At 43.1% G+C, this 27,082-nt stretch overlaps 1 protein-coding gene across 2 annotated transcripts in view; it reads right to left on the reverse strand.

The window, feature by feature from the left end:
- The window catches only part of AKR1D1 (aldo-keto reductase family 1 member D1), an 87,588-nt gene that overhangs the window by 44,260 nt on the left and 16,246 nt on the right, over positions 1 to 27,082 (reverse strand). The window contains exons 1-2 of one of the 2 annotated variants that reach the window (XM_087723029.1): positions 19,784 to 20,059; positions 373 to 540 (exon numbers count right to left, since the gene is read on the reverse strand). In XM_087723029.1, the coding sequence (XP_087579155.1) occupies positions 373 to 540; positions 19,784 to 19,879 (264 nt within the window). In that variant the 5' untranslated portion in view covers positions 19,880 to 20,059. Of the gene's footprint in view, positions 1 to 372; positions 541 to 19,783; positions 20,060 to 27,082 lie in introns of those variants that run through there. The other variant, XM_087723028.1, reaches the window with a different exon arrangement.

Below are 27,082 nucleotides of genomic sequence, written 5' to 3' on the forward strand. Positions count from 1 at the left end.
AGTTTTTGAAGCCCACCCCGGGTTACTTTTATTATTACTTGTATTGAAAATCTCACTGAGAGGGTTCCTGCCATGAAAGGACAGCCTAAAGATTCCTCTAAAATCATCATCAACATAATAGCAGCAGCAGATATAACAGAAAGGAGGAAGAATTGCAGGATCTTTGCAATGAAAAATGGTAAATCTAGGTTCTAGCTCAGAGGTGGGCCGTTTATGACTTGTAGACTTCAACTCCCAGAATTCCTGAGGTAGCCTCTGCTCCCCGAGCTTCCTGTCTGATCTGAGAAGGAGAAAAAGGAGGCAAAACACCAGTTTAAGCAACAATGTGCTTCATCCTTATTCCGAGGAAAGGAATGGACTCAGATGTCTTACTTTGCCACAATAAAATATGTCTTCGCGGTTGATCTTCCCCTCCGCAATTTTCTCCCGTATGGCCTGTCCAACTTCATGTTCATTGTGATACACAAAAGCTCCATCAATATGACGATAACCAGCATCAATGGCAATTTTCACTGATTCAGCACACGTCCCTTTGGGGGTCTGTAGATTAAGAGAAATCTGCAAGTTAGAGAAAATTAGAGCAAATTTTTCACAGAGAGTCACCCTTTTATTTAGAATAGAGCTGGAAGGGACCTTTGAGGTCTTCTAGGCCAGCCCCCTGCTCAAGCACTATTTCAGATGTGACTATCTAGTCCAGTGGTAGTCAACCTTTTTCTACCTACCACCCACTAATGGATCTTTCTTGATGGAAAAATTCCTCACCGCCCAACGGTTTTTGCGCAAGTGCGGAACATGAGCATATTTCTTTTTTCAGACATGGCTTCTAAATTTGTTTCACAATTTAACAACTACTTTTACTCTTACATTTTGATCTGCACTCCACACAGTGCTTTTTTCCCTCCTCTTTTCCCTTTTATTACAAAAACAAAAAACAATCCTGTATTAGGTGCCAATTTTTATTAAGTGTCACCATCAAAACAAAATTCCTTTTCCTGTCTTCTTCTTCTTTACCTTTCTTATAGTATTTCACTATATCAAGGATCTCTTTTTCCCTTTTTTATTTTCTCCTTCTTCTTCCTTTACTTATTTCTTTCTTTTATTTTATAAGATAACAAAACTTAATTTATGAGCCAGACTAAACACTGCTTACTCTCCTCCTTTATTTTATCCCCTTTTCTCCATTTTTCTTCCCTTTTTTATCTTTTCCTTTTTATCTCCTTTTTTTATCTTCCTTAGGGCAATGTACAAAAGTAAGGCTAAGCTAGTTAGCCCACTTATTATTATTAGCCAACAATTCTCTCCTACCTATAACTTTTCTTTCTCCTATTTTGCAACTGCTCTGTTCGGCTTCTGCCTGTCTCTGCTATCCACTCCTCCCTTTCCCCTTCCCACGTTTGCTTCTCCTATTTTGCAACTGCTCCTTTCGGCTTCTGGCTGTCACCTGCCCTCTTTCCCCTTCCCACGTGTTTGCTTCTCCTATTTTGCAACTGCACTTGCTCAAAAGGAGGTTTAACCTCCGAAGTCCCTACCGCCCACCTGGAATCCTGAAACACCCACTAGTGGGTGGTAGGGACCAGGTTGACGACCCATGATCTAGTCTCTTCTTAAAAACCTCCAGTGATGGAGTGTCCGCGATTTCTGGATGGAAGCTGTTCCACTGGTTAATTGTCCTCACTGTTAGGAAGTTTCTCTGCCAGAGAACTGAGAGCAAAGAAATGTAGATAAACACATCATGCAAATACACCTACGGTATATTCTCAGTCTACTATATTGTTTAATTTCCAAATCAACTTGGGTTGCTCCTTTAATTGTTATTTTAAAAAAAATGATTCAAGCTGCTTCCCATCAGCTTAGCCCTAATTCTGACATGCCTCTGATAGCTTAATGTTAAAGCTGTTAAAACTTTACAATGGTTTCTTTCAGAAGCACAAAGACAAATGTAGAAAAGTCCATTTACAATGCAATTCTATACAGTATCTACCCGTCAATGGCTTCCACAAGGGGCGAAGAGGTCAGATTGATGAAAGCAGTTGTGTAACATAATCCTCACCACTTTTCTTTGTGTGTCATGATGTCATGCCCATGCCCCAGAGCTCAGCTTGTAGCACAATGGGAGAAAAGCAGTAAAATCCTGCAGAGGATGCTAATACCCATTCAAAGTTAAATCCAACTGTTCACAGTGCTGACAATATCCCAGTGTCCCACGTTTATAACCCAAATGCATAATATATACGTTAATTATTGGTAAATTGCAAATATTTTTTTAAAAATTATCCCTTTAGTTTTCTCCATAACTGAGTGAGCTGGTAAAAGACAGTGATATAAATGGAAGCTTCAATAACTTTGAATAATTGTATAGTTGCAATAGAGATTCCCTGTCATGTGTACCTTTATTTCTGACAAGATCTTTTAAAACCTGCTTAATCTGGAGTAATTTGGCATGTGAAATTATACTTCATTTCAGTGACTGAAGTAAAATTTCATTTGCTAATAATGCTTTCCAATGCTTTGTCAAGATAGGATGCTGCCAATTTTTCTTTTTAAAAAAGCATTCTGTTCCTGGATGGTTGTGTGTTCACACAAAGCACTGGCCTGGCAATTGCAAGAGAACATCTGGTGACACAGTGACATTATCAGAACAGCCCCCCCCTTTTTTTGGATGGTGGGTGGTGGGGTGGGGGAAGAGCTTTAAGAATTGAAGCAAGAGTAAAACCACACCAGTTCCATTCATTAAAATTATCCTAGTGGGTTGTGGTTGAAAGTATGTTATTGAAATCTAGTCATTTGTTGTTGTTTTTCAATTTGGCAAATTAAGTGGGAAGCCATAAGTAATGGAAGGACCCTTTGATTCCTACCATGGATGAATGGTTGCAGAAGTTGATGGAGTTGGCTAAAATGGCAAAACAGACCACTTTGATTAAATAAAAGAACATAAGTACTTTTGTTTCCATATGGAGACAGCTAGGGGTGGGCTTCAAAAATTTTAGCAAGAGGTTCTCTGTCCAGTTACTGAGTGGGTGTGGCCATGGTGGGTGTGGCCTAGTTGACCTCCTGCACCATGGGGAGGGGCATTTTTGTCCTCCGCAGGCTCAGGAAGCTTTCCTCGAAGCCCTAGGAGGGCAAAAACGGCCTTCCCAGGCTCAGGACGCCCTCTGGAGGCGGAAATGGGCCCATTTTTGGCCTTCCTGAATTTCCAGTAGGCCCGTTTTTCACCCTCCCTGAGCCTCTGCACACGCCCTGCACTTACATGCATCAAAAACGGGGTGTGTGGGGACTCCTGGGGGGGCAGGGTAGAGGGGGGGCAACCAAGAGTGGGATTTGGGGGTTCTCCAAACTGCACAGAATCTTACCTAGAGGTTCATATAATATATCTAGCGTCTGAAGTAATGAGGAGGCCTGTGTTGATGCAACAGGTTTATTCAGAACGTTAACCATAACAAGAACGACAATTTGCGCTCTGACAGCTCTTTTATACTCCCAGCTATCAGAGCGTTAACCAATAGGAACGCACCAATTCTCCCGCCTGAATGCAGCCATAAAATAGTCCAATCAACTAACACCATGCCTGATTGACGGAAAGGGGCGGGACGCGTCAGGATGTAACAGTTCACCCCACCCCTGGAGGCAGCTTCTGAACTTCGTGCTTGATGTGGAGAAGAATGAAACTCTGACTTTGGGATTTACTGATAGAAATGACTTGTTCGTATTATTATGAAAAAAGCAAAAAGCTGTGATTTGATGTCAATGCCTTATTTTACTGTAACAGAGAGAGTCGAAGTCAATGCTTCTTTTTCTTCCTTATCTTTCTTCACTTCTCTTTCCCCGTTCCCCTCCCCATTACTGCTTTTCTGTTTATTTTGAATTTTGCATTTTATAATACTTTATAACTCAATAAAAATGTTAACGGAGGAAAAAAGTGGGGAGCCCTTAGCTTGGACCATCAACCTTTTACCAAGTAATCACGCCGAGTGCACTGCATCATTTTGGGTGTTTTTTTTCTTCTTTGAAAGCATATTGTATCACCTGATTGGGATGGATGGAATTTAGACCATTCAATAAGGTAGGGAATGTATGAGATTTAAAATCAGTTTTTATTAAAGAAATATACTCTGTTTTTTTCAAGGAAGCCATGGTAGGATGCCTCATTCTCTTCACCTCCTCTAAGAGCATGCAAAAGGGGTCAACTAAATACAATCAACTAGAGCATTTAGTGGTTAAGTGGGGGGGGGTTGAATTTGCACTTTCCTAGCTCTTTTGTGACCTTTTCCCCCACAATGCTTACGGAAAGCATTTTGGGTTGGACATTTAGTCATTTAGCTAATCTGCACCCTTTCAGGATAAAACTACCATTCTTCAAAGTCTGAGAGGGAACTGAGTGCATGCTCACCCAACTGAATGCCCTCCAGGCCTGTCTGGAATGTAACTCCTAGTAATTCTCCAGAAAGAGACTCTATAAAAGCAACAAAGATGATTAGGGGACTGGAGGTTAAAACATAAAGGTTGCTGGAATTGGGTATGTCTAGTTTAATGAAAAGAAGGACTAGGGGTGACATGATAGCAGTGTTCCAATATCTCAGGGGTTGCCACATAGAAGAGGGGAGCAAATTATTCTCCAAAGCACCTGAGGGCAGGACAAAAAGCAATCGGTGGAAACTAATCAAGAAGAGAAGCAACTTAGAACTAAGGAGAAATTTTCTGACAGTGAGAACAAATAACCAGTGCAACAACTTGCCTCCAGAAGTTGTAAATGCTCCAACATTGGAAATTTTTAAGAAGATGTTGGATAACCATTTGTCTGAAATCTATAGGTTTTCCTGCTTAAGCAGGCCGTTGGACTAGAAGGCCTCCAAGATTCCTTCCAACTTTGATATTCTGTTCTGTTCTATTCTATTCTATTTCCCCAACACTTTAGGAATGAACTGGATTGAATAGGATTTTGGCCATGTTGGCTGGCAAGTTCTGCAGATGATATTCCCAGCTGCAACATTGGACGTTATAGTGGAAGAAGATGTTGTCCCAATGGCTAAAGGCAACTTGCAAGAGCAGAACAGCAATGCCACTTCAGGCTCTTTCTTATCATTGTTGAAATAGACCTATTTCTATTCTATTTCTATTTCTATTTATTAAATTTATAGGCCGCCCAATCCCCGAGGACTCCGGGCGGCTTACAGACCTACAGAGCAACCTGCTACTTCAGGAAAGTGTTGGATTACATCTGTCTTCACCTTTCAAGCAGCCTGCCCAGGTTGTGGAACAGGCCAGTTTATGGCTTTAAACAAAGGAGGAGAGAAGTAAATGAACAGTCTTAATCTTTAGTGTTCTTCCCCAAAACGGTTTGATTGTAAACAACAACCCAATATCACTGTGGATATCTACTGTGTATGTCGTTTACGGTTAAAACGGTAAAGGTTCCCCTCGCACAGATGTGCTAGTCGTTCCAGAGTCTAGGGGGTGGTGCTCATCTCCGTTTCAAAGCCAAAGAGCCCATGCTGTCCAAAGACATCTCCATGGTCATGTGGCCAACATGACTAAATGCTGAAGGCAAATGGAACACTGTTACCTTCCCACCAAAGGTGATTCCTATTTTTCTAATTGCATTTTTACATGCTTTCGAACTGCTAGATTGGCAGAAGCTGGGACAAGTAGCTCACTTCATTACGCAGCCCTAGGTGTTCAAACCGCCGAACTGCTGACCTTTCTGATTGACAAGCTCAGTATCTTAGCCATTTAGCCACCACGTCCCTTATTCAGAATAAGAATGTCCAATTAAAGAAAATCACACTGCAGTGTTGTATGGATTTACCCAAAACTGATCCTTGATAAAGTAGGGCTTACTTTTCAGTAAATATGCATAGAATTACAATTCTATGTTTTTTTCCACTGGATCATCTGTTCCATTGAAAATTAAGTCGGGCTTACTTTAAAGCAAGCAAGCCTTCAATTCTGCTATTAATCCAATAGATTTAAATCTATTATCCGGTGATTAATTGAAAGAAGCATACATTACATCTGCATATGCTAAAATAACAATCTCCTCCCTCCCAAGCCAACAGCATAAAACTACTTTTAATTTTGCTGATTTGGGTTAGTCCTTATGCATGTATTTATTATCCTTATTGGTCCTTTTTTCATATGAACCAATATAGCAACTTTTTTTTAAAAAAATTCTAGGTGGCGGCTACTAAGACCTCCTTTGAAGGGGCATCCCTTGTTTATTTTTACAAAAAGCAGAATACATCGTCACAGCTGGCCTGCCAGATTTGATAAGCTAACAGCAAGTCAGGAAAGTATGCAGACACTTAGTTTCTGGAAGTCTTTCTAACTTTTAAATCCGTGTTCCCCAGCCAACTGAAATACTGAATTAGTCAATTATGAGGATTTCTGCCATCCTCTTCATAATATCAAACAGCTCTTCTTTATTCCTACTCAGGAAAAAAAATGCCTCTTCAAAATGACAGTTGTCAACTAGTTTAAGTCTAGGTTAAAATATGTTAAAATGTGATGATTGGGTCTTGGGGCAGAGATGGAAGGAGATAAGCAGGTGGGGTGTTCAAGAGAATTCTTAGATGACTGAGGCTCAGGGCTGGAAGGGACCAAGCCAAGGATAACTTGAATCAGTAATTAGAATAGAATAGAATAGAATAGAATAGAATGGAATGGAATGGAATAGAATAGAGCAGAGCAGAGCAGAGCAGAGCAGAGCAGGGCAGAATAGAATAGAATTCTTTATTGGCCAAGTGTGATTGTACACACAAGGAATTTGTCTTTGGTGCATATGATCTCAGTGTACATATGGAGAATAAAGTACATTCATAAAGAATAAGAAGGTAACAGTGAGAGGCAAGGTTACTAATAAGTGATCAAATATAAATTGAAAGATACAAACAACATGGTTATAGTCATAAGTGTGGAGATATAGATACTAGAAAGGAAGAGGAGAATAATAATAATAATTAATAATAATTATTATATAAATATCTATTAAATATAATATAAATATTATATAAATATTTATAATAATAAATTATTGACAGTGTTGTGGGAATTAGGAATTAGGCATGGGGTCTCATTAATGACTGGTGAGATTCAATAAATGACATCAGTAGGGGCTGCTGGGATGTCCTTCTTTAAGTGATACAGTAGTGTGATACTATTCTTTATCATGTTGCTTTGTAATGGAAATCCTGGGTCCAATTATTGTCATTAACCAAGGACAACCTACTGTATATGCATTTTATTATCCACAGCCTCTTTCATTTTAAAAATAAAGGTAAAGATTTCCCTGTTCGGTCAACTCCAGAGGGTGGTGCACATCTCTGTTTCCTAGCCAAGGGAGCCAGAGTTGTCTGAAAACATTTCTGTGATCATATGGCCAGCATGACTATATACTGAGGCATACCTTCCCACCGAAATGGTACCTATTTACCTATTCGCATTTGCCTGCTTTTGAATTGCTAAGTGGGCAGGAGTTGATGCAAGGACAGTAGCTCACCCCATCATGCAGTGCTCAGGTCTTGAACATGAGCTGTCAGCTTTTCAGCTGATTTCAGTGTTTTTAATTACTGAGCCATTACGCCCCTCTTTCGTTTTACCATTCCACAAAGGATCTTTCAATATAGTTTCCATTTGTATTTTCCTCAAAGGTGCTTTTTCAAGAGGCAACTGGACTTTCTGGTTTTTCTTTGAAGAGGTTTCACTTCTCATCCAAGAAGTTTCTAGTTTCTTCAGCTGCAGTTTCTTCAGCTGGAGAAGCTTCTTGGATGAGAAGTGAAATGTCTTCAAAGAAAAAGAAAAAAAAGTCCAGTTGCCTCCTGAAAAAGCACCTTTGGGACAACCATGATCTGGATGACTGAGAATCTCCATAGAGATTAGTACTTTTCATTCTTTTTTTTAAAATTAATCTTTTTGTTTGTTTGTTTATTGGATTTATACGCCTCCCTTCTCCCAAAGGACTCAGGGTGGCATACAACATTAAAAAAACAACACATATTACAAAAGTTAAAAAGGATATTAGATAGAGTATCCAAAAACAAACCCAATTAATATTAACAACATTTTAAAAATTAGATTAAAATTAACAATTAAATCAATCATTTATTTTATTTTGTTCAGGCCAGGCCGGTTTGCTGGAAAAGCGAACTTTTTAAGGCGCATCGGAAGGACCGGAGGTCGGGGATTATGCGAAGCTTTTGCACATTAGACCTGTCATTGTGCTTCTTACATTTATTTATACTTATACTTTCTCACTTAATTTTACAAACACAAGTTTTTCTTTCTGTTTCATTCACTAATTCACACTTTACCAGTAAAGGGGAATATTTGTACCTCAGGGTTGGAATGAGGGGTCCTTGGTGCTATCTGACTTTTGCAGACTTTTCATTAAATCACACATGAGGTTGGGTAATGAAATATCTGGAAGAAAACAACCAAGCTCAGAGAGAGCACCAAGGACCTCTCCTTAATTCACATTCTTTACCATTTTCTTTGTTTGCATTCCAAGGGGTAATATAATATTTAATATGCTGTAACCATTACCATATGGACTCATAAGATTTGATTTCTGCTGCTCATCATGGCTTCGGTCAATCAAGGCTTGTACAATAGAGAAGAAAAATGTTATATTAGCAGTCTTCGTTACTCATGTCACAGAAACATGTATTGCTGATGGCAAGGACAGTGAGTTTGGGCACATTCTTGCTACTATGTCCCAAAACGTCATGCATATTAATATCGTTCTATGCAAGATTAGAGACATACTTTATCGTTAAATCTGGATGTCGCCCACCTCACCAGAAGTGACTCTAGGTGGTTTATGGACATACAATTAAAATACACTGCAAAACATTAAAACTATAGAGAGTAATTTTACATTTAAAAAACTGACCCAGAGGAGGAGAGAGGGAGTAAAATGTTCACAGGGAAGAGGTGAGTGTTATCTATTCTATTAAGGTAAAGGTTCCCCTTGCACATTTGAACTAGTTGTTCCCAACTCTAGGGGGTGGTGTTCATCTCTGTTTCAAAGCCAAAGAGCCAGCACTGTCTAAATACGTCTCCATGGTCATGTGGCCAGCAAGACTGAACGCTGAAGGCGCATGGAGTGCTGTTACCTTCCCACCAAAGGTGGTCCCTATTTTTCTACTTGCATTTTTTACGTCCTTTCGAACTGCTAGGTTGGCAGAAGCTGGGACAAGTAACGGGAGCTCACTGAGTTACATGGCACTAGGGATTCAAACTGCCAAACTACTGTCCTTTCTGATTGACAAGCTCAGTATCTTAGCCACCGAGCTACCGCATCCAATAGCCACCACTATTTCATTAGCCACCTCCAAAATGCCACACCTCCATTGGAGCACCAGGCGATTTGGCACAGTCATGTCTTCAAGGACTTTCAGAAGGCCAAAATGTGTGTGTGATTCTCATCTCAGGGGCCATGATCTTTCAGAGGGTGAGAGCCAGGACAGAAAAGGCTCTTCCTTGGTCAACAGAGTCCACAGCATGACACTTCTGCCAGCATAAGTGGGGTAGGCCAATCTCATTAGTATGAGATGGCCCCCTCAGATAGCCTAGACCTTGGCTATGAAGGGCTTTAAAAGTTCTAACCAACATCTTGAGGGATCCGGTGGCTCAGTGGCTAAGACGCTGAGCTTGTCAATCAGAAAGATCGGCAGTTCGGTGGTTCGAATCCCTAGTGCTGCATAACGGAGTGAGCTCCTGTTACTTGTCCCAGCTTCTGCTAACCTAGCAATTTGAAAGCATGACAACTTGACAGAAATATTCAAGATTCAATACCAATCAATTAAGTCTTGGGGTAGTAAGAAACCAGGAAGAAGCAACTGAGGCAAAACTTCACAGATTCACTGGAATACAAGAATGAAGGAAAGAGCAGCATAGTCAGACTTACAGGATTCCGTTATTATATCAATAAATATATATTATTCTGGTCTTCCTGTGGATTTGATTTCTGGTCTGATCTCCCTAATAGGTCTGTTTAATCAGTTTAACAAATAGCAATTAAAATTTAATAAGTAGCAATTAAAAATGAATTTCCAAAGGAGATGAATTATTGATCACAATTCTTGGGAGTTGTAAATTCTTTTATTTAGAATTTGTCTTCCATTCCCTTCATTTCAGTACTATTTCAATCTTGTATAAAACTGGAAAAAGTGAGCTAGAATTGGCTTTTAGTTAAGCCTAAATCTTGCTGCTAATTGCTTATAAAACATAGTTTATGTGTTAGTAAGATATTTGAATGCAACCATGAGCAAATCATGATTTAGTACAAAGTGTGGTGCAAGTCTCGCCCTTGGTTTTGAGATCATAGTGCAACATAATATGGCTTCCTCAAGTTTAGTTTAGCATGGTGTAATTGCTGTATGAACCCTATACTTTATAAACCATGATTTATGATTTATCAGAAAGCTTAGTCAATAAATCAGAATTAACCAAACCATGGCTTTGCATGATGTGTGACTGAGGCCACAGAGTGTAACCATCAAGAAAGTTTTCACCAACCTTTTGATGGCCCAAAGAAGAGGATAATGTCCAATATTTAGCACATGTTATCAAGAGACATGATAACAGATTAACAGAGTTGGAAGGGATCTTATAGGTCATCTAGTCCAACTGCCCTGCCCGCTCAAGCAGGAGACTCTACTCCATTTCTGACAAATGGCAGTCCAATCTCTTCTTGAAAGTATCAAGTGATGAGGTTCCCACAACTTCCAAAGGCGACTTCTGTTCCATTGGTTGATTGTTCTCACTGTCAGAAAGTTCCTCCTTATTTCTAGGTTGAATCTCTCCTTGGTCAGTTTCCATCCATTATTTCTTGTCTGGCCTTTAGGTGATTTGGAAAATAGCTTGACCCACTCTCTCTATGGCAGCCCCTCAAACATTGTCATGCTGCTATCATATCTCCCACGGTCCTTCTCTTCACCAGACTAGCCATGCCTACAGTGGTTCCTGTAACCATTCTTCATATGTTTTAGTCTCCAGTCCCCTAATCATCCTGGTTGCTGTCCTCTGCATTCTTTCTAGAGTTTCAACATTTTTTGTATAGTGTGGTGACCAAAACTGGATGCAATATTCTGGGGTGATCTTACTAGGGCTTTATAGAGTGGTATTAGTACCTCACTTGATCTTGATTGTATCTCTGTTAATGCAGTTTAGGATTGCATTGGCTTTTTTTGGCTGCCGCTGCACACTGCTGGCTCATATTTAGCTGGTTGTCTACTAAGACTCCAAGATCCCTTTCACAGTTACTGCTATTAAGCCTGGTTTCACCCAGTTTATATGTGTCCTTTTGGTTTTTCTTACCTAAGTGTGGGACTTTACTTTTCTCTACAATGAATTTCGTTAGATAGGGCCCAGTTTTCAAGTCTGTCATGATCCATCTGGATCTTGAGCCTTCTAGGGTGTTAGCTATTCCTGCCAACTTAGTATCATCTGCAAATTTGGTAAGTTCACCTTCTATTCCCTCGTCTAAGTCCTTCATCTTGCAGTGGATAAACAATGGCTAAAATGATGATGATCAAGAGGCATACAGAGAGATACGTGGCCTCTTCTGGCTATTGATTTTGGCCCTTAGTTGAGGAACTCCAAGAAGTGAGGTGAATGAGAGTCTGGTCTTTTGTTTTAGAAATATTCCTCTGAAAGCAAGAGGGTCTCACACATTTATTTGCCTTTTATATTTGCTCACTGCAGCAATATAATAGGCAGGCAGGGAGCAGACTTAGAAACCTTATGAGGTTAGGAAGTCATGTTCTTCCTCTGGAGCCTGAATTTATTTTAACAGCAGTAGGGAATCTTTATAAAAGGCAGGCAGAATCCAAATTTCTGAAAAGTCTGTCTGCAGCAGTGGTGGGTTGCAGGCGGTACGCCCCAGTACGGGCGTACTGGAGCCTGCCCGGAGCACCGGGTACTGTTCCGGTACGGTGCTCCGGAGGGGCCACTCGCCCACCCAGGCTCCTTACTTGTCCTTTAAGCCTTTGGCGCTTCTGCACATGTGCATGGAGTGTACAGTGCCTGCACGATGCTCCGCTGAGCGGCTGGAGCATCGCAGAGGCTCGCAGAGGCATCGGTGGACAGTACAACGCATGCTCATGCTGTGTGCATGTGTGCACACACTGTGCACATCCATGTGAACACCACCAGGCCCGTTCCAACTGTACCAGTTGGAACAGGATCTGGAACCCACCACTGGTCTGCAGATACCAAAGGTCTCCCGTACTTTCTGGTGTCCCCGCTTATGACACGATGTACAGATGTACGTCACCTCTTGTGTACAGTGTTGGCAGGCCAAGTCAGCAACGGGAGCTCCTCAAGGGCTGCTTCAGCCATTGCCGACCCCAGACAAACCCTGGGGAGCCGTGTCCATGGACTTTCTGACAGAACTGCCTCCGTCTTTGGGGTTTACCACAGTCCTCGTGGTGGTGGACATGCTCACAAAGATGACACATTTCATCCCATGTCGGAGATTGCTGACAGCCCACGCCACCACCCACATGTTCATCCAGCACGTCTTCCAGCTGCACAGCCTACCCAATCAGGTTGTGTTGGACCATGGGGCGCAATTCACAGCCCAGTTCTCGAAAGGGCTGATGGAGGCTCTAGACGTCCAGATTTGTTTGTCCTCGGCACACCATCCCGAAACTGACAGGGGTGTGGAGAAGGTGATTGGGACCTTGGAGCAGTACCTGCGCTGCTTCGTGAATCAGCAGCAGAACAACTGGGTGGAGTACCTGGCCATGGCAGAGTTTGCATTTAACAACTGTCAGCACACCTCCACACAGACAACACCCTTCATGGCTAACATCGGGTATCACCCTCGCTTCTTCTCTCTTACCCCAGTCGAATCCCCAGTCCCTGCAGGGCATGACTTCCTCTCAAAGCTCCAGGCGGTCCACCAAGTGGTGCGCCGCTATCTGAAGCAAGCTAAGGGGGACTACAAGAGGGTGGCAGATAGGTCTCAGCATGCGGTACCGGAGTTGGCTGTGGGAGATCGCGTGTGGCTGTCCACACAGCATCTTCCATCCCACCGGCCAGCTAAGAAGTTGGACCACTGGTATCTTGAGCTGTTCCCGTCATCAATCCAGTGGCCTATCGCCTGACCATGCCACGCTCAATGCAAGTGCACCCAGGGTTCCATCGCTCACTCCTGATCCCTGAGCGGTCAGCTTGTCCTCTCCACCAACCCTCTCTGCCCCAGCCATCACCATGTGAGGCGGAGAAACAGCTAACACATGAAGTGGCCCGAATTCAGGACTCGAGATGGCTAAAGGGATGATTCCAGTACTTGGTGGACTGGAAGGACGATGGGTCAAACGGGGGGACTTGGGCCGATGTGGCAGACATGCATGCATGATATCCCTCGAGGCCACACCCTGACCATCAGACCCAGGGGAAGGGCCCCGCGGTGAGGGATAGTGTTGTGGCCCAACAGGATCTGGTTGAGCTGCTGATGGACTCAGATAGTGAGGAATATGAGTCTGCCAGGGAAGATGTGGAGGACCCTGGGCAGAGTTCAGACTCAGAGCAGGGACCAGAGAGACTGGTTGGCCACCAGGAGGTGCCTGAGGCATGGAGAAGTGGGGAGGATCAAAGGCAGTTTGTCCCTGACACAAGACTAAGAAGGAAGCAGCAGCTTCGTAGGCAGACTCACAGACGATAATTAAGACCAGGTGGTTGTGGCTTGGCCCCTCCCAAGAGAGTTTATAAGTGGAGAAGTTGGGAGGGGCATTTTAGCAGTTAGCAGTTAGACTTATATACCGCTTCATAGGGCTTTCAGCCCTCTCTAAGCGGTTTACAGACAGTTGTTTTCAGGAAACAACTGTTTGAAACAGTATTGGAAAACTCTGTCTGTCTTGTATCCTGTCTTTTGGATTTGGGTTGCTGCCAACTATTCTTGCATGTGAGTCTTGTCTGGGAATTCATCCAAAGGAGTCAATAACTCCATGATTAAAGAGTGGCAAACAGCCAAGCCTGTGTCTGGGTGATTCGCAGGCCGGAGGGAGTGGTCAGAACAGTGAGCGTGACCTGTGTGTGATGCACCCGGCCCGCAGGTCACCAGTTTGACACCCCTACAATAGCATTCTGGTTGTTATCATTTTTTTAAAGCAACTTATAAGTTATTTGTGATGAGCAGTTTCCAACTTTATTTTTTTTTAAAGACTTTCTTAAGTAAAACTTTTAAGATGCTCAGCCAAAAGCATGTTGAATTGACTGGCAGTTGGTTGAAAGCACAGTAGTTGTAAATGCAACCCCAGCACTAAGTACCTGGACCACAATTACGTAACTGCAGAGGTGCTGGGATGGCCAGAACGTCAAGAACTTGTGGTAAGTACCATTAGGTTGGTGCTATTTTAACTTTAAACAAATTGTTGACCACTACTGTAACGCGCTCTACATGGGGCTGCCCTTGAAGAGTATTCGGAGACTTCAGCTTGTCCAGAATGCAGCCGCGCGAGCGATTGTGGGTGTACCTCGGTACACCCACGTCACACCTATCCTCCGTGAGCTGCACTGGCTGCCCATTGGTCTTCGGACACGCTTCAAGGTGCTAGTCGTTACTTTTAAAGCCCTACATGGTATCGGACCTGGGTACTTGAGAGACCGCCTCCTGCCAATTACCTCCCATAGACCAATTAGATCCCACAGACCAGGCCTCCTCCGAATCCCATCTGCCAGCCAGTGTCAGCTGGCAACTCCCCGGGGGAAGGCCTTCTCTGTGGCTGCTCCGGCCCTCTGGAACGATCTCCCAGTTGAGATCTGGACCCTCACCACCCTTCCGGCTTTCCGCAAAGCCATTAAGACCTGGCTGTTCCGGCAGGCCTGGGGCTGCTGAATCTCTCAGCCCCACTCGAGGGTATGACTGTTGTTTTTTAAAATGTGTTTGTCTTTTTATCTTCATTTTGTACCCCCTCCCCTCTTCGATTGTTAGCCGCCCTGAGTCTTTCGGGGATAGGGCGGCATACAAATTGAATAAATCCAATCCAATCCAAACCATGTGGTTATTAATTGACAGCTGACCAATTGAGAGGCCCATTCAATTCCCATGAATTCCTTCCAGTTTTTGACTAAGTGCAGCATTTTATGTTCTGTTATTTATTTATTAATCAAACTTACACACCTCACATCTTACTGTTGAAGTTGAACAACTAAATAGCCCATTATATAATACAGAGGAATACTCAAGGCGTATTGTCAAATACAGCTCGTCTGCCTGGAATCCACACTGAATATCAGACATTAATATGATTGAGTGGGTCCAGAGATATTTCACGAGAAAAGTACTCCACTCCTCTGCTCACAATAGAATCCTTTATGCCACCAGGCTTGAAATGTTGGGCTTGATCAATCTGGATCTGCGCCGCCTGCAGTCTGATCTAAGCATAGTAGACAAAATTGTCTGCTATAATGTCTTACTTGTCAATGACTTCTTCAGCTTCAACCTCAATAATACACGGGCAAACAATCGATACAAACTCAAGGTAAACTGCTCCAAACTCAATTGCAAAAAATACAACTTCAGCAACAGAGTGGTCAATGCCTGGAATACTCTACCTGACTCTGTTGTTACATCCTCAAACCCTCACAGCTTCAACCTTAAATTGTCTACCGTGGACCTCACCCCATTCCTAAGAGGTTTGTAAAAGGAGGCGTGCATAAGCATACCAGCATGCCTACCGTCCAGAGGTGGGTTCCTACCAGTTTGCACCTATTCGGTAGAACCGGTTTGTCAAATCTACTGAACCGGTTAGAAGAGGTTCCACTAGTGGACCCGGAAAGCAGGCCACACCTACAGAAGAGGTTCCAAAAATTTTTGAAACCCACCACTGGTCCTTGGATATGATTATTCTACACTACCATGCTCATATTTATAAAACTCAGTGCCTCTGTGAAAGGTAAGGATGACTACTGCGTTTGTGGTGCAATCAGAACATTGCGTGTGTTGAAGTTGTTTTAACGCAAACCAAAGATGCCTTTTAAAAAACAAGTTTACATCATATTCTTATGGATGCCAGTGCTGTGTGTGAGGTAATTTAAGGTGGTTCTGACAAGTGTCGTCGGCATCTTCATATCCGGTCACATGGGCGGGCAAGCCACTCCCACAAAGGAGGCCACACCCACAGAGTAGGTTCGAACAATTTTTGAAACCCACCACTGCTACCGTCCCTGTCTTACTGTCCCCATTTATTTGTACTCATTTCCTTCGTTCATGTCCATGTTCATACTTATACCTGCTATCTTGCACCTGTTTGATGAACTAAATAAATAAAAATAAAATAAAATTACTTTGAAAGAACTAAAACCAAAAGGAATTTAATAACACACTAATAACAAAATCTATTACTACACATTTTATTTAAAAAAAAAACACAAGCTTTCTTGAGCTAGTTTATCAGGTTCATGGTTAAACTGATATAGGATTTGAAATGGGATGATTATACAGGTCACGGTACATTTGAGACACATCACGAGTATTTTATCAAGTGCCTACAATGCTTATAATTTTAAAGAGCAAGGGAATTGTCTCTTCTGCATCTTTTTTTGACAGTGAGGGGAGAGCCTTCTGAGTGGAAGAATGTACATACTGTTCTTAAAATGGTACAAAAGATAAATTTTATCTCCCTTCAGATTCAACAGAAAGAGTTATCTGCCCTCAGATGACACAATACCTTTATACACTTAAAATCAGGGCTCCTCATTCTGGGTTGCAAGCATTCTAACAACTACTAGCATGCAGTAAAGAGCTTGTTTGGTGTTACAGGGAATCTTGCAACCCAGATCTGGTAGCCCAATGCATAGCAGCATTTCCCTCCCCCTCTTTTAATGCTCTCTTTTCATTAAAAAGTAATATGATGGTAACCAACACATCCTTGCAAGCAGTTAAAATATGCCATTTTCCCTCTTTCCTAATAAAGAAGCCTCTTCCTTGTATATTGTTAGAGGAAAGTTTATGTGTCAAGAAAAAAGATTTTAGATTTTAAAATCTGTTTTAGATTTCTCTCTCACACGGGCTGTTTTTCTCCAGGCAAGGCTTTCCTTCTCATTGATCTTGAAAGACAGAGGATCATGGGAAGACAGAAGAACGCAGACAACAGGTTAAGGATTAGACCAGTGATGGCTAACCTTTTCCGGAGCGAGTGCCCAAAACACATGCGTGAATGCATGAATGCACGCATGCGTGCCCAAACCACCAAAATGCAATGCGCATGCGGCCCTATGTGCTCTGCCCCCTGTGCATGCTCATGCCCCCTGCACATGCACACCACCCCCTCACATGCACACACGGGCCCCTCACATGCGCCCCCACTCCTGTGCATGTGTGCACGCCCCCCACATGCCCCGCCCCCTGTGCGTGTGTAGCAGAGACACAATGACCAGCTGGCCAGCGGGAGGTCCGTGCGTATGCGTGGTGGGAGCTGAACAAGGGCAATGGCTCATGTTCCATAGGTTCGCTATCACGGCATTAGACTCTTCTGGATCCTGGGCTTCCACAGAACTGACAGAGGACAAAAGGACTTCTTCCCCATTTTTTAATTTCATCTTGGATAGCCAAAAGGAAGAGCCAAGCCAAGAAACTGAACACAAGAGCAAGATATGGGGAGGCCTCAAGATACATTGAACAGGATGATTTGAAAAGGTGCAAGAAAAGGGGGGAAAGTAAACGAAAAATAGAAAAGAGATTTAAAAATGCTTTTAGCTTTCTCTTCTCTTTCTTTCTTCTTTTCCTCACTTTATATGTTTATATTAACTTTATTTTTTTAAAAAAAATAATAATAAAATTATATTGAACAAGTCTACCTTGGAGAGGTTTCAAGATATATGGCATTAAAACAGCCAATCATTTTCATTCAAGTGTCCTCAGAAGCTTCTAATCTTGGAAAGTCCTTGGTGTCTGGAGCTACATTTCTACCAAGTTCTGTAATGTGATGGCAGGAAAATCCAAGAAATCAATTAACCCACCTGGGATCAAAAATAAGTCGGGCAAGCCAATCTTAATCCACTACTATCATATGTGTAGGAAGACAACATCTTCCGTGCCCAGCTAGCAAGTTATTCATCAAGGCTGCTAGACTCTGGGGAGATGCCACATAAGGAATACAGATTGTTCCTCATCTCTTAAAATGTAATTCGGTTCAGCAGAATCACGAGTCACAAGATGCTGAGAGAAGGGATAAGAAATCCACACCCACAAACTATATTTGAGTTTTATTAACTGTGAAAAGCTCTGTCTGGCTGCCAGGGTCATTGTTGTGAGATGGACAGCGAGAGGAATTGTTTAAAGCAACACAAATCTATCAGACAAAGGTCTTTCTCCCCTTAAATGTTCTAGAGCTCAGCTAACATTTCAGCCGGGCTCCAGATGCACAAGCCTCCTTTTGTTACAAGGAACCGCCTTTCCAAGCATCACCTGAATGATGCAGCCTTACGGGAAGACGAAGGGAGATGCAGGAACACAAAGGCAGACAGAGATGGCAGATGGGTCTGAAAAAGTAGGGAACGCAAGCCAGAGCAGCCCCAGTGAAGGATCGGTAGAGAAGGAATTCCCACCACCGAATTCCATCACTGACTTCTTTTTGTTTCCGCCACTATTAAAGCAAAAGAATAAAGCTTAGTCTTCCACCCTGGCTGGAAATGAGGGAGGGCGCTGAAGCCCCTCACAACTGGAGAACACCAGAGGGGGGAGCTTTCTTCCCAAGCTGACTATTGTTCGGAGCCATCTCTCTCTGGACCATGGTGGAGCGAGATGCAGCCATTACAAGCCCCACGGATGCCTGGAAGGTCTTTTAAGGCCATGCTCCCATCAAGAGTAGTTAAAAGAAAGACCAAATCCTAACTAGCAAATCCTCACCCCACCCCACTCCAAAATTGATGGCCGGCGGGGGGTATATTCAGCATGCATCCCTTCCCCCTCCTTTTCTTTTCATTAGCATCCTATGGAAGCCTCTTTCTTATTTTTTTTTTCAAAGTCCACCCAACTCATGGGAGTTTGGGAGAAAGCAAAACTTTAAACTTTAATCGCATCCAGTCACTTTTGGGAGTCTTGAATCCAAACGGGGTGGTTTTAAAAATACCGAACCGCACTTGAGAAGGGGGCTTCTGTTCCCGGGTTCAGGCTAATTTGCACAACCCATCTTCCTTCTCCCCCCCCCCCCAAAAAAAGAAACAAAGGACAGCTCAGGTGCCTTCCCCAAAGAGCAAATAACCTTTCCTCCAAGAGGTCACATAAAAGCCCAGTCAAAAAGGAGATGGTTTTTAGGGAACCCACCCCTCCCTTTACTCCGTAACCCTCCCAATTTTCCCCGAAATTACACCAACGAAAGTTCCCCTTTTTTCATCATCAAGCGAGTTTACTCAGAAACAAAGCAAACAAAAAAAAAAAGGCGCAGAGGTTAGGAGAGTTCACGCCCAGGCGCGCTTCCCACGAAAGATGCGCTTCCTCGCCTGGAATGCCCCAGCGCCTGGAATTGCGAGGGATCCGCCACCCGAGTTGCAGCGAGGGGGTGGTGGTGGTGTCCGTTTTTGCGCAGCGGCTGGGGATGCCCTTATTTTACTCGCGCACGCTGGACTGGAGGACCGGAGGGGGGGAGGGAGAGGGAGAGAGAGACTGACTGACGGACTGACTGACTCAAGGGCACGCGAAGTCCCATGCAGCTTTTAGGATGGAGAACAGACTCCCCGTTTCAGGGCGGATGGGGAGACTAAATTTGAACCGACCCATCCACGAGCAGAGTTTTGATGCCTGGAGCATGCAAAGTCAATTAACCAAAAGTCGCTTTACCGTCTGGGGATCCGCGTAAGTCCCGAGTCCTATCACCGGGATGGCGTTGCCGTCGCTGAGCATCAGGCGATGGTTTTCGACGGTGAACTGAATCATGGTGAGCGGCCAGGAGAAACTTCCCCGCACTTTATTTATTTTTCTTCTTATTAGTGGTATTATTGGTTTTTTTTCTTCTTCCACCCTTGCCCTGCAAGCCGAACTCCCTGCAGAAAACGGCCGTCTTTTGTTGCTCGCCAACGTGCTCTGGGGCCGCCGGCTGTTCCGTCGGAAGAGGGAGCAAGAGAGCAAGGGAGAGACGCCGCCGACGCCGCCGCTCCCGCACGCGCTGCCTGGGTTAAATAGCAGAGTTGGCGACGCGTCAGCGCTGGGATTCCGTTGGCAGAAGTTATTGGTAGGCAGCCCCCGGTCCCCGCGGGACAGAAGGACGTTGCGAAAGGAGATTGCGAAAGCGCAGCTTTAAAAAAAACAACACAACACTAGATGCTAAGTGACCTGGATAAGCGCGCTGGGGGAACCCGATGGAGGTGATTCAAGAGAAAAGGCTGGCAAAAATTTGACCGATCCATCTCCCGTCGTCAATCTTATTTTATCGGCTGCCTCCCGCAAGTTTCAGCAGCGGGAGGCTGCCCCCTAACTGACAATATTAAAAGATAGAATTGGAATTGATTGGAATTGGAATTGAACTTGATTCGGCTGAGTGGGATTGGTCCCCAACCTTTTTTTGGGGTTATGCCCCACCTAAGCATCTCTAAAATCCTGATCCCCCCTCCCAGTTACATATAATTCCTTTATTTAAAAATCGTTTTTTTATTTTTATTTTTCCATAACCACTCTTACATCATTAATCTTACAGTGTCATCTGGGTACAATCTTTGTGTCATCATATTTAACAGTTACATCGTTTTTGATCTATTTTTAATCTCACCTTTACATTTCAATTGCCTTTTAATTCAACGCCTCCCCTATAATTCTATGTTCTCTTCCAAATTACTCAATTTTCTGTTTCTTTTTGTCTATATTTGTTTTCTATCCAGTGATAAAAACATCTCCATATCTTATAATACCCTGATTCTTCCTTCTCTTTAATTGCCAATGTTAATCTGTTCATTTCTGCACAGTCTAATATTTTTTAAATTACCTCTCCCTCTGAGGGAATTTTTCCATTTTGCAATTTTGTGCAAATACAATTCTATAATTCTTACTTTATTCGAAAAGTGAATTCTACTCACGGGGAGGAAGGCTAAAAGGCCATTGACTTGGTTTAAGCAAGGTTTAAATCTGCCCCCATTAAAAATCAAATTGTCCCCCCTTGGGAACTACTGGATTAGAAAGACAAGGAATTTGTCTTCAGTACACAATAGCAATAGCAATAGCACGAAGACTTATATACCACTTTACAGTGCTTTACAGCCCTCTCTAAGTGGTTTTACGGAATCAGCATATTGACCTCAATAATTTTGGGTCCTCATTTTATCCACCTTGCAAGGATGGAAGGCTGAGACAACCTTGAGCCTGGTGAGATTTGAACTGCCAAATTGCAGGCAGCCGATAGTCAGCAGAAGTGGCCTGCAGAACAGCACTCTAACCACTGCGCCACCATGTGGGTGAAAAGCACCAGAATCATGATCATCATAATACCAATAAAAGGGAGGGGTAAAAAAGATAAGGCTAAATAATGCTATGCCCATACTACATGGGTAAATATACATTGACATTAAACAGCACTGGGAGAAATGGGTATTGATGGCATCAGAGGAAAAGACTGTCCCTGTGTCTAATTGTTTTGACATGCAGTGCCTTATAGCAGGGGTCTCCAACCTTGGCAACTTTACGCCTGGAGTTGAAGTCCTCCAGACTTAAAGTTGCCAAGGTTGGAGACCCCTGCCCTATTGTGCTATCCCAAGGGGAGGAGTTGAAATAGTTCAGTGTCCAGGATGTGAGGGGTCTGCAGAGATGTCTTCTCAGGCCTCCTTCTGAGCCGCAAAATGTATAGGTCTTCTATAGATGGCAGGCTGGTTGCAGTTGTTCTTTCTGCAGCCTTAACTACCGTATTTTCCAGAGTATAAGAAGCACCTTCCCCCCCAAAAAAGAGGCTGAAAATCTGGGTGCATCTTATACACTGAATACTGCATCCCCCCCCCCCGAAACCTCGCCCCTTCACCATAATGGCTGTGCATAGCTTGTAGGAGGTTTTCAGAGAGCTCCTGGGGCTGGGGACGGCAGAAATAAGCAAAAATGGGCTGTCCTTTGCTCAATTTTGCCCCCCGCAGTCCCCAGGAACACTCTATAAGCTTCCCAATGTCCTTTTATTTGACAAAAACGGGCCCATGTTTACAAAAAATGGGCCTTTTTTTGCTCATCCCCCCCCCCCGAACACTCTACAAGCCTCCTAAGGAAAAAAGGAAAAAAAGAGGGCTCATTTTCACAAAAAGTGGGCCATTTTGGGGGAGGTTTGCAGAGTGCAAATTTTTTTTTTGTCTCTTCAAAACCTTGGTGCATCTTATATTCTCGTGCGTCTTATACTCTGAAAAATACGGTACCTGTCCTGCTTACTTTGGTTCTGTACCAAACCAACGATAGATTGCAGGATGAAAGTTCAACATGCAGACATCCACACCCAAAATGAAAGATTTTTCTGAATGGGAGGGTGGAGTTAAGCTAGACAGCTTCTGCATCTTCAGCTGCACACAGAATGATGGAAGGAATCCCCTCCTTCAGATTCTGGAGTCATTAACCAATCAGAGGCTGTGTTCACACAATGCAATTACCCCCAGGCTTTAAAAAAAAGGATATCCCACCATTTTTATGTGGATGTCCCACCTCTGCTTATCACTTTTATATATACCAAAGTCAGTGGGCTTCAAAACACAAGCAAGCCAACACAATAACACAGATCCCTAGGCAATCCATGCACAGACTAATACTCACTGCTCACCACTACTCCACTCTTCTTCAGTGCTGCTACCCTTCCTATTACTGTTCCTTCAACAACTCCTCCTTGGGAGTAGTACTTCTACTACTGGACCAAAATTCCAAGTTGGAATTTTTGCCCTCCCCCGACCTGAAAAAAAAAGACCCCAAAGGGGAAGACTCTCTGCAGCAAACAAGCATTCCTTGCACATATCCGGCCCAGGGGCCATAGTTTGAGGACACCTGATTTAGTGCAATATAAAAAATGCAAATAATTTTTCTGCAGCCCACCAAAATTTTCTCATGGACCACCAGTTGGTGACCGTTGATATATATCATTCAATCTAATTGTAGGCATCAGGTGGAAGTGAGGATCATATCAGCATCATTTCAAGGCATTGCATTCCAACCTGGAACTTAAATCCATCATGCCACATCTGGGGCTTCCTGGGGCATCTGGAGCCCCTTGGTTGTGTGGCGTACCACAGGGAACCTGATATCTATAATTAATGTAAAGTCTGTATTAAGTTCCCTCCCAAATAAGCTAGACATTCTTTCTCTGGTCAGATGCAGCATGTGCAAAACAGGAAGAAATAGACCTCCACAATTGTGTCAACCACCACTCCGATTCCAATTACACCAGGGTGGTATTCACTTACGTTCCCTACTGGTTCGCCAGTGTGAGTGTCCGCACAGGCCCTCAGGCTTCTGCGCATATGCTTTGGCTCTAAAAAGTGCCTAAATGGGATGCCATAGAGCTGGGGCAGGTGGGCGGGGCCGCCTGCGATTTCAGCTACTGGTTCGGGCAAACCGGTCTGAACCGGCTAAATACCACCTCTGAATTGCACCACAGTTGGGTCTGACAGGCTCCCAGCTTGTTTTTCTGAAGACGGGAAGACTCAAAATATGGCACCTGGCCACCCATCCAGGTATCCCTAATTGTTTTCTGTCTGCCCAGGAAGTTGAAAGAATTGATTTCAAGGAGACTGTGAGACTGTCTATGTCCTGTGGATAGAAAAACAGAGTAGAGGCTCTTATCCTCATGGTGCCCTATCAGATTTCTCTGATAATAAGTGAATGTTTTCCAGATGTGAAGAATTATATCCTTTGGGGTGTCTCTCAACAAAATCATTGCCATTTGCTGCACTTGGCAATGAGAAACAAAGGGAAAGTCCAGATGTCTACCTTTGAACCCGTTACACTGCAATGAAGAGCAAATTTTCACCATAACTTCTCTGATAGCCCTTTAATAGTTTGAGAACAGCTGTACTAGCATACCTTAATCATCTGACTTTCTGAACGGGCATATCCAGTTATATTTTTCAAATCCTTCATCATCATACAACATTCATTTCTCCAACCTCCTCTCATTAATTAGGATACCTAGAGTAGGATTTATAACGTGAAACTCTTAACAGAACAGAATAACAGAGTTTGAAGGGACCTTGGAGGTCTTCTAGTCCAACTCCCAGCTCAAGCAGGAAATCCTATACCATTTCAAACAAATCGTTGTCCAATCTCTTCTTAAGAACCTCCAGTTTTAGAGCACCCATAACTTCTGAAGGCAAGTCGTTCCACTGATTAATAGTTTTAACTGGCAGGAAATTTCTCCTTAGTTCTAAATTGATTTGTTCCTTGATTAGTTTCCATCCATTGCTTTTTGTCCTGCCTTCAGGTGCTTTGGAGAATAAATTGACCCCATCTTCTTTGTGGCATCCCCTTAGTTAGTGGAATACTGCTATTATGTCATGCTTCATGTTACCTGACTACTATAATTCATTTTTTTATTATTATTTTTTTAAATTTTTATTTTATCAATTTCATATATACATTCACAATTATATGATCTCATAACTGTTATTAATAATATGTATTTATAACAATTTTTTACCTACAGTTGACAATATACTTGAAGATTGCTTTCTTACCATCCCATAGATCCATCTTATCTTACAACGGTCCTGCTTCTTCTTCCCTCCCTCCCTCTTTCCTTCCCTCGTTTCTTCTCTCCTACTCTCCTTCCTTCCCTCCTTCCTTCCCTCCCTCCTTCCCCCTTCCCTCCTTCTCTCCTTCCCTCCTTCCCTCCTTCCTTCCCTCCTTCCTTCCTTCCCTCCTTCCTTCTCTCCTTCTCTCCTTCCTTTCCCCCTTCCTTTCCTCCTTCTTTCCCCCCTTCCTTCTCTCCTACATTCCCTCCTTCCTTCCCTCCTTTCTTCTCTCCTTCTCTCCTTCCTTCCCTCCTTCCTTCCCTCCTTTCTTACTATAATTCAATTTTGTTATGGTCTATTGAAAATTTATACTTATAAACACACTCAAAACCATCGAAATGGTGGTAGACTTTAGGAGAAATCCTCCCATACTAGCACCTCTTATAATACTAGACAACAAGCATCAACAGTAGAGACCTTCACATTTCCAGGTTCTATCATATCTCAAGACCTAACATCAAAAACGTCATCAAAAAAGCACAACAAAGAATGTTCTTTCTGCACCAACTCAGGAAGCTCAAACTGCCCAAGGAGGTGCTGATACAGTTCTACAGAGGAATTATTGAGTCTGTCATCTGCACCTCTATAATTGCCTCGTTTGGTTCTGCAACCCAACAAGACAGACACAGACTTTAGAGGATAATCAGAATTGCAGAAAAAACAATTACTACCAACTTACTTTCCATTGGGGACCTGTACACTGCACAAGTCAAAAAGAGGGCTGTGAAAATATTTACAGACCCCCACACATCCTGGACATAAATTTTTTCAACTCCTATCCTCAAAATGATGCTATAGGGCACTGCATTCCAAGACAACTAGACACAAGAACAGTTTTTTTCCCTGAACGCCATCACTCTGCTAAAGGAATAATTCCCTCACCACTGTCAAACTATTTACTAAGTCTGCATTACTATTACTATTAATCTTCTCATCGTTGCTATCACCCATTTCCTCTCACTTATGACTGCAGGACTGTAACTTATGATTTGTATTGATATTGACTGTTTCCTGATTGCTTATTTGTACCCTATGACTATAATTATGTGTTGTACCTTATGATTCTTGACAAATGTATCTTGCCTTTTTATGTACAGTGAGCGCATATGCACCAAAGACAAATTCCTTGTGTGTCCAATCACACTTGGCCAATAAAGAATTTTATGTTCTATAATGTTAAAATGTAGTTCAGCTTCTACAGTCTTCTGTGAGCATTACTTAACCAATTTCATAATAGCAATAGCAATAGCAGTAGACTTATATACCGCTTCATAGGCCTTTCAGGCCTCTCTAAGCGGTTTACAGAGAGTCAGCATATTGCCCCCAACAATCTGGGTCCTCATTTTACCCACCTCGGAAGGATGGAAGGCTGAGTCAACCCTGAGCCGGTGAGATTTGAACCGCTGACCTGCTGACCTGCTGATCTAGCAGTAGCCTGCAGTGCTGCATTTAACCACTGCGCCACCTTGGCTCTTAATGAAAGGTCTCTGCCCGAAGAGATCCAGGTTGATATGTGTAAGCATCCCATGTTATTTAGAACTTGGGTGATGAGAACTGTACATTCTGTTCCTGCCCATGCAAGAATTGGGGAAATGGCATTACATAATCATCTGAAGATAACCTCTTTAGCCACTCTGCTTAACTCTGCTGATACATTGTTTTTTCTGATATTTCCTCTGCCAAGCAGATTCCTTAAAATTATCACAACAATAGGGCTAGGAATCCTGAAACTCAGAAAGATTTGCCGTGGCATATCAGAGGACAGAGTTTTGCTTTGAATAGTAAAGAATACATTTTGGAACATTATGAAAGTATAGGTGTGAGTGTGGAATTTTCCTTCCCCACTTTCACTGCAGGACCTGATCCCAAATCCAACCTCAATTTGTTCTTTGGCCTCCTGTAAAAACTCTCCCTGGCTTTAAAGGCAACAGATCAGGCAATAGAAATGATGAGCAAATAGCAGAGAAGAGCAGCAAAGGTGATAACAGGTCTGGTGCCTACACTGTATGATGAATGTTTAAGGGAAGCACATCTGTCTAGCCCAGGGGTATCAAACCCGATTCCATCAGGGTTGTGTTCGACCTTGGGGGTCAGGGTGGGCGTAGCCAGCTTGACATCTCTCATATCAGGGGCATTGCCCAAGTGCTCTGCCAGCAAAAATGTTTTCACTGGCAGAGGGTGGCAGGAGGCTATCACAGATTAAAACAGAGCCTGGGAGGTCACACGCGGCCCTCACGAGCTCCATTTTTACTGGCACGATGGGCCTTTGCTGTTTCTAGCGTGGCCCTGTAGGCTTGATCTAAGCATCCTGTGGGTCAGATTCGGTCCCCAGGCATTAAGCTTGACACACCCCTGGCCTAGCCTCTCAAAGTAAAGGATAAGGAGGGACATGATAGATGTTTTC

This window comes from Thamnophis sirtalis, unplaced genomic scaffold, assembly GCF_051295495.1.
Source record: "Thamnophis sirtalis isolate CommonGarterSnake01/CBP01778 unplaced genomic scaffold, rThaSir2_p1.2 scaffold_9, whole genome shotgun sequence".
NCBI classification, from domain to species: domain Eukaryota; kingdom Metazoa; phylum Chordata; class Lepidosauria; order Squamata; family Natricidae; genus Thamnophis; species Thamnophis sirtalis.